General features: G+C 41.9%; 1 protein-coding gene across 2 annotated transcripts in view; it reads right to left on the minus strand.

Annotated features, from left to right (window-relative positions):
* TNFRSF19 (TNF receptor superfamily member 19) overlaps positions 1-16,175 on the minus strand; it is a 96,546-nt gene that overhangs the window by 62,879 nt on the left and 17,492 nt on the right. For both annotated transcript variants that reach the window (XM_015098178.3, XM_042254900.1), the window contains exons 2-3: positions 10,258-10,357; positions 8,037-8,147 (exon numbers count right to left, since the gene is read on the minus strand). In XM_015098178.3, the coding sequence (XP_014953664.3) occupies positions 8,037-8,147; positions 10,258-10,323 (177 nt within the window). In that variant the 5' untranslated portion in view covers positions 10,324-10,357. The remainder of the gene's footprint in view (positions 1-8,036; positions 8,148-10,257; positions 10,358-16,175) is intronic.

The following is a 16,175-nucleotide window of genomic DNA, read 5'->3' on the forward strand; positions in this document are numbered from 1 at the left end:
TATTGATTACATATACTATAAATGTAATATACACTGTATATGTATTTATATTCTATATGAGCTATGCTGTGCTAAGTCTCTTCAGTTGTGTCCAGCTCTTTGCAATCCCATGGACTGTAGCCTGCCAGGCTTCTCCATCCTTAGGATTCTCCAGGCAAGAATACTGGAGTGGGTTGTCATTTCCTTCTCCAGGGGATCTTCCTGACCCAGGATTGAACCTGGGTCTCCTGCATTGGCAGGCAGATTCTTTACCACTAGTGCCACCGGAGAAGTCCCTTATATATTAGCTATGTAATAATGCTAATATAATACATATTCACACATACAAATACGTATGTGCACTTAAGTGTTTGTTTACCTTAACATATCTGAGATTACAGTGACCCACTGATAACCGCTATCATGGTTCCATTAATGCTACATGAGTACTGAAATGTATTAATTTGTTGTTACGACCATGTTAAGACTGGCTTGTACGTAAGTACAACCACGTTAGTACTGGCTTGGCCAAAAGTCTCGTTTTGGAAAAGCCAGAACGAACTTTTTGGCCAACCCAATACTATATCATGGTAAGTAACAAAATGAATGTGAAATTTTCTTAAAAAAGGGCCTAAATGAGAGAGAGGGTGCTTGGGGCTCTCGGGCGGGGTGGGAGGGGGGCGGATAACCTGGGAACCAAACGGGCTGCTGAGATGTCCCTCGGCACAGAAAGCCCGGCCAGGTACGCCATGGCCTGGCAGCGACAGGCAGAGGGTGACCCCAAGCGGCCCCACCACCCTCCCCACGCCGTCACTCATGAACAGCGGTGGTGGACACGCCGGCTAATCTCTGTATCTCTGGTTCCGCATCTGTGAACAGGAGCAGCTCGACTCCCCTCTTCAGACCTACGCTGTGGGGATTTCTGGTGACACACACGGAGATCACCCAGAAACCGGCTCGTGACGGCAGCCACCACTGTCCACTCTCGTTGCATGATCGGTATCAGAGTCACAGGGACAGACATTTTGAGAGAGAGGCCTTAGTTTTTATAAGACACACTCTGCGGAAGCACGTAACAGAAAGTATACACACGAAGTCTCCAAACAAGTGCTCATTTAAAAAGTGGCCAACGATGGAAGGGGTGTCCATCTCAATGAGCCACAAGGATCTTATGGAACCTGGGGCTGCGGGGTAGACGTCTTACACTCTCACTACTGGGAGGAAGTGAAAAGCGGTCGGAATGGTTGTTCCATGACCAACACCGCAGGTGAGCGGAGAGCATAGCGCCCGGGCGAGCGCTCCCCACGGCTGGCAACAAGCCCCTCTGCATGTCCTAAGGGTAGGGACCTAACCATGGGGGAGGAAGCCAGACACCTTGCGAAAAGGCAGGGCTGAAAGCTTTCCAAAGAAAATAATAATTAGGAGTAATAAAACCACAGATGGAAATTTTAAGTATACCTGCTCACCCAACAAATTTCCAAGCTTGAGTTTTAAAATACAGATACATGTTTGCAATTCAAAGAACTGCATGACCCAGACTTTGTTATTTTAGAGAGACACGATAGTAGAAAATAGAAGTTTTAAATTATGTTTAGTACAGCAAAATACATTATATAGTAATGTTAGAAGAAAGATTATTTGAAAGCTCTATGTTTGGTGAAAATGCTCCTTTTAAAATTCTTAACATGAAGAAAACTTTGGTTGTGGGTATGGATCATTTGATCCAGCTTTTCTACTTTTTCATAACTAATCTAAAAGCATTTATTGTGCTTTTAAAATATCAAACACCACAGGTAACCAAACTGGTAAGCCTCAGTTAAAAAAGCAAAGATGTTTGTACTCATCTGCTTCCCTACAAATGAACAGATTCCTCCTCCAAATTATGTATTGAATATTCCAAGCAGAAAGCAATTAGATTATTTATAAATGTTGATATCTAACAATTTAAAAAAAACTTAGTGAAAAAAAATTTTTTACCTCACTTTGAAAAACTTGGAAGTGACTCATTAACCAATTGAACATAATTGTTGATTTAAGTGATTTATCTGATTTTAATATACTCAAAACTTTTCTTTCCTCTGAAAGATATATGTTCTTGCTAAAAATTTAATAAAATCAGCCTGGAAGGAAAAAACTGCAAATTCACGGGTAGGCAGTTTGGAGATTTCTAGTTCCAAAGTAATGGCTTATATTAAAAAAAAAAACAAAAAAGCCTCATATCCTTTGCCTTGATTAATTAATGGGGAAATAAAAATATTTTTTTAGTTCCATTGGTATGTTTGACTCCTTTGCCTTTCTTATATTTTACAGTTTAGAGGCTGAGCAACGCTCACTTACTAATTTTATTTACTAAGAGCTAAAACCAAACTAAAAGACTTGGCAAACATATTTTTAGTAACACACCGATCACACATGCATTAACTTTTATATTACTAGATTTTACCTTTCTTTCCAAGTGGCTTAGATGGTAAAGAATCTGCCTGCAATGTGGGAGACCTGAGTACTATCCCTGGGTTGGCAAGATACCCTGGAGGAGGGCACAGCAACACACCAGTATTATTGCCTGGTGAATCGCTATGGACAGAGGAGCCTGGCGGGCTGCAGTCCATGGGGTCACAAAGAGTCAGACATGACTGAGTGCCTAAGTACCATGTACACTATGTACTAGCACTTACTTTCCAAAACCTATTTGAGGTTGACCGATCTGTTCACTCCTCTAGCAAAGACACACTAAGTGTCTGTTAAACGGAGCTGGGCAGTCTGTGTAGACACTGAGGGTGAAAGCTGACCGGCTGCCTGCCTGCAGGGTAGATATATCAGGACATGCAGGAACACCCTCAGTGTATGTAAATTTCTGCTTCCGAGTGGGTCTTCAGTTCAGTTCAGTTCAGTTGCTCAGTTGCATCCAACTCTTTGTGACCCCATGGACTGCAGCACATCAGGCCTCCCTGTCCATCACCAACTCCCACAGCTTACTCAAACTCATGTCCATTGAGTTGGTGAGGCCATCCAACCATCTCATCCTCTGTCATCCCCTTCTCCTCCCGCCTTCAATCTTTCCCAGCATCAGGGTCTTTTCCGATGAGTTAGCTCTTCACATCAGGTGGCCAAAATATTGGAGTTTCCACTTCAGCATCAGTCCTTCTAATGAATATTCAGGACTGATATCCTTTAGGATGGACTGGTTGGATCTCCTTGCAGTTCAAGGGACTCTCAGAGTCTTCTCCAACACCACAGTTCAAAAGCATCAATTCTTTGGCGCTCAGCTTTCTTTAGAGTCCAACTCTCACATCCACACATGACCACTAGAAAAACCATAGCTTTGACTAGATGGACCTTTGTTGGCAAAGTAATGTCTCTGCTTTGTAATATGCAGTCTAGGTTGGTCAAAGCTTTTCTTCCAAGGAGCAAGAGTCTTCTACTTTCATGGCTGCAGTCACCACCTGCACTGATTTTGAAGCCTCCCAGAATAAAGTCTCTCACTGTTTCCCCATCTATTTGCCATGAAGTGATGGGACCAGATGCCATGATCTTAGTTTTATGAATGTTGAGTTTTAAGCCAACTCTTTCACTCTCTTCTTTCACTTTCATCAAGAGGCTCTTTAGTTCTTCTTCCCTTTCTGCCATAAGGGTGGTGTCATCTGCATATCTGAGGTTATTGATATTTCTCCTGGCAATCTTGATTCCAGCTTGTGATTCATCCAGCCCAGCATTTCTCATGATGTACTCTGCATATAAGTTGAGCAAGCAGGGTGACAATATACAGCCTTGACATACTCCTTGCCCAATTTGGAACCATTCTGTTGTTCCATGTCCAGTTCTAACTGTTGCTTCTTGACCTGCATACAGATTTCTCAGGAGGCAGGTCAGGTGTCCTGGTTTTCCCATCACTTAAAGAATTTTTCACAAAATTTGTTGTAATCCACAGTCAAAGGCTTTGGCACAGTCAATAAAGCAGAAGTAGATGTTCTTCTGGAACTCTCTTGCTTTTTTGATGATCCAGCAGATGTTGGCAATTTGACCTCTGGTTCCTCTGCCTTTTCTAAATCCAGTTTGAACATCTGGAAGTTCATGGTTCACGTACTATTGAAGCCTGGTTTGGAGGATTTTGAGCATTACTTTACTAGCATGTGAAATGAGTGTAATTGTGCGATAGTTTGAGCATTCTTTGGCATTGCCTTTCTTTGGGATTGGAATGAAAACTGACCTTTTCCAGTCCTGTGGCCACTGCTGAGTTTTCCAAATTTGCTGGCATATTGAGTGCAGCACTTTCATAGCATCATCTTTCAGGATTTGAAACAGCTCCACTGGAATTCCATTGCCTCCACTAGCTTTGTTCATAGTGATGCTTCCTAAGGCCCACTTGACTTCACATTCCAGGATGTCTGGCTTGAGGCAAGTGATCACACCATTGTGGTTATCTGAGTCATGAAGATCCTTTTTGTATAGTTCTTCTGTGTATTTTTGCCACCTCTTCTTAATATCTTCTGCTTCTGTTAGGTCCATACCATTTCTGTCCTTTAATGTGCCCATCTTTGCATCAGATATTCCCTTGGTATCTCAAATGTTCTTGATGAGATCTCTGTCTTTCCCATTCTATTGTTTTCCTTTGTTTCTTTGGATTGATCACTGAGGAAGGCTTTCTTATCTCTCCTTGCTATTCTTTGGAACTCTGTATTCAAATGGATATATCTTTCCTTCTCTCCTTTGCCTTTAGCTTCTCTTCTTTTCTCAGCTATTTATAAGGCCTCCCCAGACAACCATTTTGTCTTTTTCTTTTCTTTTCTTGGGGATGGTCTTGATCACTGCTCCTGTACAATGTCATGAACTTCCATTCCTAGTTCTTCAGGCACTTTGTCTATCAGATCTAATCCCATGAATCTATTTCTCACTTCCACTATATAATCATAAGGGATTTGATTTAGGTCCTACCTGAATGGTCTAGTGGTTTTCCCTACTTTCTTCAATTTAAGTCTACATTTAGCAATAAGGAGTTCATGATTTTAGCCATAGTCAGCTCCTGGTCTTGTTTTTGCTGACTGTATAGAGCTTCTCCATATTTGGCTGCAAAGAATATAATCAATCTGATTTTGGTATTGACCATCTGGTGATGTCCATGTGTAAAGTCTTTTCTTATGTTGTTGGAAGAGAGTATTTGCTATGACCAGTGCATTCTCTTGACCTGCATTGTTTTATACTCCAAGGCCAAATTTGCCTGTTACTTCAGGTATCTCTTAACATCCTAGTTTTGCATTCCAGTCCCCTATAATGAAAAGGACATCTTTTTTTGGTGTTAGTTCTAGAAGGTCTTGTAGGTCTTCATAGAACCGTTGAACTTCAACTTCTTCAGCATTACTGGTTGGGGCATAAACTAGGATTACTGTGATACTGAATGGTTTGCCTGGTAAACAAACAGAGATCATTCTGTTGTTTTTGAGATTGCATCCAAGTACTGCATTTCGGACTCTTTTTGTTGACTATAATGGCTTCTCCATTTCTTCTAAGAGATTCTTGCCTACAGTAGTAGAGTGGGTTTCTGGAATCTAATATTTCAGGGACATCATTACCTTCACTTTTACTGTTTTTTTCCTTAATTTGTCCTGGACATTTTAAAAATGAGGAAATGGATCATAAATACTAATAAATAAAAAGAGTACGCATAGGAGAGTTATTCCTTGCTTCCTTTTGTTGCTGTTAATGAAATAAAGTTGGACAGCTATGGCAACAATCAGGGAAAATTACTCCCTAATGAAAAATACTTCTTCTGGCTATCCATGGGAAATTATGAAATATGGAAACTACTATCAGTTAACCTCAGAAGATGAGTTTTTAAAAAAAAAAACATTGGAGCTGATAGAAACTTCACCTTCATTCTCTAGATAAATGATGAAGGTTAGTGAACGGTTTCTTAGAAATGACTTAACTCATCTCTTCAAATCTGTGAGTTTTCATTCAGATTTAAGAGAGATTTGGAAAATGAAGAACTCTGAGGGGGTAGAAACACCGCTACTTTCCTCCCAGGCGTGATTGCATTCTTAACTTTGTCGATAGATCCCAGATATGCAGTCTGCCATTATAAAGGACCTTTTTACAACAGACGGATTAAAAAAACGTCAGTCAGGGTGCTCCAGTTAACTTGACTTTGCAGAGTTCAAAACTCAGCCAGTTTCTGCCCAAATGGACGGCCCAGGAGGCTGAAAGCCATCGCATATTGAACACAACACCCAGACAGGCCATCCACCAGGAATTACGATCATCGATCAAAAATCTATGAGTGACAAGACTCAACTTCAGAGAACAGTGGACTGTAGGGGAAAGGACTTCTCTTTGAAAAATCACTTAAAGAGACCTTTTTTGTTTCTTTTCTAACAGGAAGATCTTGGTGCATTATTTAGAACGAAATGATACATCAATTGTCCACAACTGGTAACATCTTCGGAAGACCAGTCAATAAAGCAAATGGGTGCATAGCTTCCAAGGTGCTCAGGACAGAGAAGGGCCCCAGAACACCCAAGATGCTGCGTCTACCCTCTTAGAACACGGCTGACTGAAGATGAGTCTATTTATGATGCTCCTGAAAGGAGCTTATACTCAGCATGCTGCTGCTGCTAAGTCTCTTCAGTCATGTCCGACTCTGTGTGACCCCCTGGACTGTAGTGCACCAGGCTCCTCTGTCCCTGGGATTCTCTAGGCCCAAACACTGGAGTGGATTGCCATGCCCTCCTCCAGGGGATCTTCCCAACACAGGGATCGAACCTGCATCTCTTACGTCTTTAGCATTGACAGGTGGGTTCTTTACCACTAGCACCACCTGGGAACTCCATACTCAGCATGGGAAAAATAATAATCACACTGGCATTGTCAAAAGAATGTTCAAAACTCTGGCTTGGAAAACAACTGCTCCCTTGGAGCCTGGTTACTTAACACACTTTTGAACTCTGTTCCTTGACTAGCAATGGTAACCCTCATCTTAAGAAAAAGAAGGCCCCATAAATAGGAGCATTAACATATTCTGCTATCAATGCTTTATTTTTAAATCATTAGTAGAATGTTGATTCTTTTTAATTAATGCAAATAAACCTTAATGGTTTTTTTTTTCAAGGAGATTGTTTCAGGGCTTCTCTAGTGGCTCAGTGGCAAAGAATTCTCCTGCCAATGCAGGAAACAAGGATTCAATCCCTGATCCAGGAAGATCCAACGTGGTACAGAGCAACAAAGCCACAACTATTGAGCCCAAGTTCTAGAGCCTGGGAGTAGCATGACTACTGAAGCCTGTGTGCCTACAGTCCGTGCTCTACAACAAGATAAGCCATTGCAGCTGACAGCCTGCACACTGACTAGAGAGCAGCCCCGACTCTCCGCACCTGGAGAAAAGCCCAGCAACGAAGACCCAGCACACACAAGAATAAATAAACAAAATTACTTTAGAAAATTATTCTATTGACGTATAGTTGACTTACAGTGTTAATTTCTGCTATGTCATGGACTGATTCAGTTTCACACATATATACATTCTCTCTCATGATCCTTCATTATGGTTTATCGCAGGATATTAAATATCGTTTCCTGTGCTTCACAGTGAGACCTTGCTGTTTAATGATTCTATTCTTTTAGCAAAATATGGTAAATGTTAAAGTGTACAGAACTATGACATTTACTGAGTTATGGTTACCAGAATCGACTTCTTTTGTCTCAGTGAGACACATGAATCGAACGTATTGAGGAGGGAATTGTGCAATACTTGGCTAAATGATGAAATCATCACCAGTCATCAACTGAAAAAGAATTCAGCTGATAAGAATGCATTAGGAAAAACACCGACGCGGGACTTCCCTGGTGGTCCAGTGGCTGAGAATCCACCTTGCAGTTCAGGGGACCCATGTTCGATCCCACGTGCTGCACAGCAACTAAACCTGTGCACCACAACTACAGAGTTCTCACGCTGTAGCAAAAGATCCCGCGTGCCACAACCAAGACCTGAGGCATCCAAGGAGATAAGCAAATAAGCATAAATAACAAACACAGGCGTGCAACCATCCCACGCGCCCAGCAGTCACCTTGGACAACTCCATGCCTGGCCCACACTGCTTGCACAGAACACAGCTTCCTGACTGGTCCCTGAATTCCTGCTGTCCACAGTCTCCTGTTTCACAAATCACTTCACATGCCTGAAAAAAAAATGTTTCACAAAACGTTATCTTAAGGTGAAGTAATTCTGTTTTTCACAAGAAGGGAACAGTATCTTCAGTATTATCGACATAACCACTGAAGGTAAACATTAATTCAGTTTCCACTTTAGGAAGGAAAACCACTTTCTGGAAAAGTCAGCGAAACAATTCAAGCCTGAGTCCTCTCTCTGCTTCTGAACGAGAACTCCCCTTTTCTGGAATCAATCGCCATCTTCTTCCTACACATTTGTGAAACCAAGGTAAAAACTGCTAGACGCTGGTCTCTTTTCTAAGTGAGAAGATGACTAAAAGAACTGTTATGCAGAGACCCAGGGTACTTCTTCAACTAGAAAAATTCTGAATTTTAAAATCATATTTTTTGATTTTTAATATAAACATATTCAGCTATAATGAATTGAATAATAAATAAATAAATGGAATATATAGACTGGCCTCAAGAACTCTGCTACTATCTTTTAGACATATCCAACACCCAACTTTGATGCAGAACTTTCCATCTTTTCAGTTGAATTACATTTACTTAGAGTCCATCATTCAAAAAATTCTGACAATATTGAGAGCAGTAAAATTCCTGGTAATTATGATGATGACAAAAATGGCCAAATCCTCTGCTCTTCAAAGTAAAAGTGTTACTTTCCTATTGATTGCCATTTTGCCACTTAATTGGGACCTAACAATATCCTTTTTCTAAAAATTGAAGTATTGGTGATTTTCAATGTTGTGCTAATTGCTGCGGTATAGCAAAGTGACTCAGTCATATGTACATATTTACACATATATATGTATGCATAAATGCTAAGTTGTTTCAGTCATGTCTGACTCTTTGCAACCCCATTGACTGTAGCCCGCCAAGCTCCTCTGTCCATGGGATTCTCCAGGCAAGAATACTGAAGTGGGCTGCCATACCCTCCTCCAGAAGATCTTCCCAACCCAGGGATCAATCTCACATCTCTTATGTCATTGCATTGGCGGCAGGTTCTTTACCACTATATATGTATATACTTTAGTTTTTAATATTTTTTCCATTATGGTTTATCACAGGATATGAACATAGTTCTCTGTGCTATACAGTAGGACTTTTTGTTTATCCATCCTACATGCAACAGTTTGCATCTGCTAACCCTAACCCCCCATTCCATCCCTCCCCCTTGGCAACTGAAAGTCTGTTCTCTATGTCCTTACAATATACTTTGGTTCACAGCATAGGTCTTAAATGGAAGGACTATCTACTTTGCAAAAACAAAGGTTGTAAGTTATTTTCAAGATACAGACTTTATTTCTTATTTTACCTAAAGACAGTTAAGTTCATCTTACATGCACTCATCCTACAAAAGTATGTATATCTGCTTCTTAATAGCCGGTGTTTCATTAAAAAGTATTGGAATTAATAGAATCTCAGACTGGTGACAACATTCAGTTCAAACTCTCATGCCAAGCAAGGGCCCCCTCAGTAATACTCCTGATGCTAATTCTGTTGCCCTAAATGGAAACTGAGAGCTTCAGGAGGCATGGGCGGAATAGGGACTGGAGTGTGTAATGCTCTTTACACGAAAGTGCATAGAACGGGCTTTAGTGGTGACAGCATGGGCAGTTATTCAGTACAAACTGCCTCCACTTGAAGCAAATATCTACAACAATGTCATCCAACCTCCTTAAATAAAATCCCAGCCTTATCCTCTAGAGCAAGCAGGAGGGAGAATTCAAGGTGGGGTTCAAGATCATAATTTGGGGCTAAAGGTCTAGTAATCACCTCCAGCCTCTCTTAACCACACTTGACAACCAATCTTAGAGGAAAGTGTGAGTCGCTCCAGGAGTCACCTGCCTGTGAGCCCATGAAGCATCATTATCCCGGGGCTACAAGTAACGCCATGACTTGATGATCTCATCGAGACTGAAATAAATAAGCGCAGTTATTGCCACAAAAGTCAAGACCCAACAGCAACCTCTGACTTATTAATTCAATGCAACAATGATAAGAGGAATTTGAAGAAAAAATTTGAAGATATGGGGGTAAAAGTGGGAAATAGATTGGGTACTAGTTCTATGAATTTTCCCCCTACATTCTTATGAAAGTAAACAGTTGACTTACCAAACAGGCTAGTAAAACTACAACCGTGAAAGATTTCTGTTGCCTGAGTAGCACCTTTGAAGCCATTGCTCTTATTAAATGTATTCCTGGTTGAAGAGCTCTAAAAGAGAAGAAGATACAGTTAACGTTAATACGGGAGTGACTGTGCTTTGTATTTACTACACAGTGCTACCATTTACTATATGCACTAGTAAAACATAATACTAGTTAGTATGTTAGTAAAACAAAATATTATTTATGTTTTAAAAAGAGCTCATCTTTTCCAAAGATAGCAGAGATAAATACTAAACAATTCTTTAAAAATTTAGGTTATGAGAACTGAAGCTTTATTAACCTACACAGTACATAGAAAACACCTCCTGGCTCTGAATTTCTAGGCTACACATGCCTTTATTTTCTTTCTGTCCAAGCCTCTACAGTGTCAACTTCACCCAGCAGAAAATTACATTCAAACTTACAGAAACTTCCCATTTATATGGGTTTAGTCATATAGGATGATACCGTTGATAAAATAATTAACACACGCTAAGCACACAACGCCATTCTTAGCAGAACTCATTTCATCTTCACAGCTACCTTAGAAGGTGGATGCTGTCATTATCCCCATTTTAGAGATGAGGAAACTGAGGCTAATTAAGGGCTGAGTCACTTGCCTCGGGTCACACGGGTGGTAAGAGGCAGAGCTGGATGCCAACCCCGGTGGGTGGCTCCAGTGTCCCCATGACAGACACCATGAAATCAACCTGTTGCATTTAATAAAAACTGCGTGCTTGTGCCTCAGATCTTGAGCTTCACTAAGAAGCAGGAACAACTAACATCTGGCATTTGTGAACTCTTCCCCAAACCAGTACAGCGCAAATTATCTACTAGCAGAAAAATGAGCATTTATTAAAAAAAAAACCTAAAAATCATTTATAAGTGATGAATTGGAGGCACTACCCTGACACTTCAAGAAGAACAAACAAATGAAGCCTCTTTCTCTTTCCCAAATGTAGAGACAAGTGTGTTTTGTTTTGTTTTTACAGACTCATGCAATGTCAAGAGAAGAGATTTATCTGAACATTTTTAAAAAGTAAAGACTCATCTGTTCCCTCCACCAATCAGGCAGAGGAACAGTGGTTCAGTTTCTAACAAGAACTCAGAGCAGATAGCCTGACTACTTGGAAAGAAACCAGAACAAAAATCAAACAGCTCAAGAGAAACAGCAACAGTAACAACAAAGGAAGCAGGCTGAGCTGAGCAGGCTGCCGTCCCAACTGCAGACCAAACAGCCAGCCGGGGGCACCCCACCCCCGCCAGGAGACTGTCCAGGTGGTCATCCCGGCTGCCCGAGCAGGTCCAAACGTCAGCGCAACAAAAAGTCAGTTTTAAATTTGGTTGAGTGAATAACCCATTTTGAGTGAATTCAAACAGCTCTTTTTTTCCTTTTCCCGCTTCTTGATCATAGCTTTCCCCACCCCCTTGCATATCTCAAAATCATCCAGCAATTACCCAACCATGCAACCTGCTGCTGTGTAGACACAGGATAGGGGTCAGAAGATAACATCACATTCCCTGAATGGTATGCTTCAGGCTGTCTCTTTCCCAGCAAGGCCTTCAATTTTTTTTTAAGATAAAAAGCACAAAACCTATGTGGAATTAAACTAACACAGAAAAGAGGTTATAAATACCAAAGTATATATAGAACACGAGGAAGAAAGAGATTGCTAGGGTCTGTGCATCGTTGTTATTGTTCAGTGGCCAAGTCGTGTCTGACTCTTTGCAACCCCATGGACCGATGCATACCAAGCTTCCCTGTCCTTGACTATCTCTCGGAGTTTGCTCAAACTCATGTCCATTGAGTCAGTGATGCCATCCAACCATCTCATTCTCTGTCATCCCCTTCTTCTAGAGTCTGGGAATAATCAGTCTACAGTTGAGCATCTAGTTAGGACAGATAACTCTACTGGGGCATGGTGCTAATTACTGCGGAAGGCAGACAAAACATGCAGCATCTTCTTGTAAAGACAACTGATGACACACACCTCAAGCTAGAAGTCAAGGCAATACGATTCTGACTTCACAAGACACACCCATTTTATGTACGAAAATAAATAGGCCAAAATATTATCAATGGTTTAGGTTTATACTGTGGCAATCTGGGGGGATTTTTTACCCTCTTTATCCTGAAGATTCTTTGTAGTATAAATATTTCATTAATAATGAAACAAATACATGTATAGTGCTTTGGGGGCCAAAAATGTAAGTAACATGATCCTTCTTAAAAGTTTATAAATTAAAACAGGTGATGAGATAAAAACCATACATATACTACCCAAAAAGGAGGACACTGAACAAAGTACTATGATTTTTGCATCACAAAAATTTTTTAGATGATAGGGTAGGCAAAAATTAATGAAACTAGACCCAATGTGCTGATTTGTATTGGGTTAGCCAAAACGTTCGGGCTTCCCGTGTGGCTCAGCAGGTAAAGAATTTGCTTGCCATATGGGAGACCTGGGTTTGATCTCTGGGTTGGAAAGATCCCCTGGTGAAGGGAAAGGCTACCCACTCCAGTATTCTGGCCTGGAGAATTTCATGGCCTATACAGTCCATGGGGTCGCCAAGAGTCGGACACGACTGAGCGACTTTCACTTTCACTCTTTTCTTTCAGCCAAAAAGTTCATTCAGGTTTTCCCGTAAGATGTTATGGGAACTTTCTGGCCAGCCCAAAATATTATCTTCCCAACACACACTAAACTGAGCAGTTTAAATGGGAAATACAAAAGGAGCACTGCTACGCCTACATTTCCAGGGCACCCAGGGGCAAAGTGCCTGCTAATTATCTTCTAAACTCCTTGGCCAGACACCTATGCCCTTTTCATCTGCCCGCTGGCCTAGAGGTCTCATCACTGGTCCCTGCCCACGCTGCCCGCCCAGCTCAACCACACCCTGACACCCACCCTTCTGCTGCACGCCCGTGATTTTGCTCCTCTGGGTCTGGAGAGCCCTTCTCCTTCTGAGTCCCTCCAAGAGCCAGCTCAGCAACCACTCTGCTGAATGCTGTCCACAGTCAAGCAGAGGGAAGAGCGCGACTCTCGTTGGCCCCACAGCCCTTTCCACATTCAGGGATAAGACCCACAACACTGCACGGCAGGTCCACTCCCCAGACGACACGGTCCTTCACAGCAGGAACCACACCTGGGACTCTGTTCCTAGCGTCAGGCACACCAGGGTGCTCAGCGAACATGTGCGGAATTAAGTGGATGAGGAAGCACAAAACAATGAAAAACACTTCGTGGAAAACACCTGAGGTTTAGTTGCGGGTAACAGATCTAATTCTTCTGTGGTGCACAGGGTAAACATTTTTTGTTTCAGACAAATATACAAATATATGTGAAATCTTACTACCTGCTCAAGGCATTCAGTACATTAGACTGCACGCTCTGTCACTTCATATGTGTCCGACTCTTTGTGACACCATGGACTGTGGGCCCACCAGGCTCCTCTGTCCATGGGATTCTCCTGGCAAGAACATTGGAGCAGGTTGCCATGCCCTCCTCCAGGAGATCTTCCTGACCAGGGACTGAACCTGAGTCCCCTGCGTCTCCTGCCCTGCAGGCAGATTCTTTACCCGCTGAGCCATCAGGGAAGCTCACGTTAGATCAGGAGACACTCAGTTCAGTTTAAATGACACTCAGTTCAGTTCAGTCGCTCAGTCGTGTCCGACTCTTTGTGACCCCATAAATCGCAGCACGCCAGGCCTCCCTGTCCATCACCAACTCCCGGAGTTCACTCAGACTCACGTCCATCAAGTCAGTGATGCCATCCAGCCATCTCATCCTCTGTCGTCCCCTTCTCCTCCTAACCCCAATCCCTCCCAGCATCAGTCTTTTCCACTGAGTCAACTCTTCGCATGAGGTGGCCAAAGTACTAGAGTTTCAGCTTTAGCATCATTCCTTCCAAAGAAATCCCAGGGCTGATCTCCTTCAGAATGGACTAGTGATGTATTTTTAAACATCTTAATTTACTTTAAAAATGCAAGCAGTCATTCACAGAAGATTTCTTAAACTGGGAACTAAAATGTGCCAAAGAACTATGTCACTTCTTTTTTCTGTGGCTTCTCTTTTAACCAGGCTTTTTATACCAAGAAGCTGAGAAGTAGTTTAGGCTTGGGCAGACTATCTAGGGAGTGGCTATGATGATATAAAGGCCAAGTTCAAATAGTCTTCTGCAGGTAAACCCAGATATACCCATTTGAATGTGGAGTTCCAAAGAATAGCAAGGAGAGATAAGAAAGCCTTCCTCAGAGATCAGTGCAAACAAATAGAGGAAAACAATAGAATGGGGAAAACTAGAGATCACTTAAAGAAAATTAGAGATACCAAGGGAACATTTGAGGCAAAGATGGGCACAATAAAGGACAGAAATGGCATGGACTTAACAGAAGCACAAGATATTAAGAAGAGATGGCAAGAATACACAGAAGAACTGTACAAAAATATTTTCATGACCCAGATAATCACGATGCTGTGATCACTCACCTAGAGCCAGACATCCTGGAACACGAAGTAGGCCTTAGGAGGCATCACTACGAACAAAGCTAGTGAAGGTGACAGAATTCCAGCTGAGAAAAGTGCTGCACTCAATATGCCAGCAAGTGTGGAAAACTCAGCAGTGACAACAAGACTGGAAAAGGTCTGTTTTCAGTCCAATCCCAAAGAAAGGCAATGCCAAAGAATGCTCAAACTACCGCACAATTGCACTCGTCTCACATGCTAGCAAAGTAAAGCTCAAAAGCCTCCAAGCCAGGCTTCAACAGTACATGAACTGTGAACTTCTAGATGTTCAAGCTGGATTTAGCAAAGACAGAGGAACCACAGATCAAAATGCCGACATCTGTTGGATCATCAAAAAGCAAGAAAGTTCCAGAAAAATGTCTACTTCTGCTTTAATGACTATGCCAAAGCCTTTGACTGTGTGGACCACAACAAACTGTGGAAAATTCTTCAAGAGATGGGAATACCAGACCACCTGACCTGCCTCCTGAGAAATCTGTACGCAGGTCAAGAAGCAACAGTTAGAACTGGACATGGAACAACAGACTGGTTCCAAATCGGGAAAGGAGTAGGTCAAGGCTATATATTGTCACCCTGCTTGTTTAACTTATATGCAGAGTACATCATGAGAAATGCTGGGCTGGATGAAGTATAAGCTGGAATCAAGATTGCTGGGAGAAATATCAATAACCTCAGATAGGCAGATGACACCACCCTTATGGCAGAAAGTGAAGAAGAAATAAAGAGCCTCTTGAAAGTGAAAGAGGAGAGTGAAAGAAAACTAAGATCATGACATTTGGTCCCATCACTTCATGGCAAATAGATGTCGAAACAATGGAAATAGTGAGAGACTTTATTTTTTTTTTGGCTCCAAAATCACTGCAGATGATGATTGCAGCCATGAAATTAAAAGATGCTTGCTCCTTGGAAAAACCTATGACCAGCCTAGACAGCATATTAAAAAGCAGAGACATTGCTTTGCCAACAAAGTTCCATCTAGTCAAAGCTATGGCTTTTCCAGTAGTCACGTATGGATGTGAGAGTTGGACTCTAAAGAAAGCTGAGCACCAAAGAATCGGTGCTTTTGAACTGTGGTGTTGGAGAAAATTCTTGAGAATCTCTTGAACTGCAAGGAGATCCAACCAGTCCATCCTAAAGGAAATCAGTCCTGTATATTCATTGGAAGGACTGATGCTGAAGCTGAAACTCCAATACTTTCACCAACTGATGGGAAGAACTGACACATTGGAAAAGACCCTGATGCTGGGAAAGATTGAAGACAGGAGGAGAAGGGGATGACAGAGGATGAGATGGTTGGATGGCATCACCAACTCAATGGACATGAGTTTGAGTAAGCGCTGGGAGTTGGTGATGGACAGG

This window comes from Ovis aries, chromosome 10, assembly GCF_016772045.2.
Source record: "Ovis aries strain OAR_USU_Benz2616 breed Rambouillet chromosome 10, ARS-UI_Ramb_v3.0, whole genome shotgun sequence".
Classification (NCBI taxonomy): domain Eukaryota; kingdom Metazoa; phylum Chordata; class Mammalia; order Artiodactyla; family Bovidae; genus Ovis; species Ovis aries.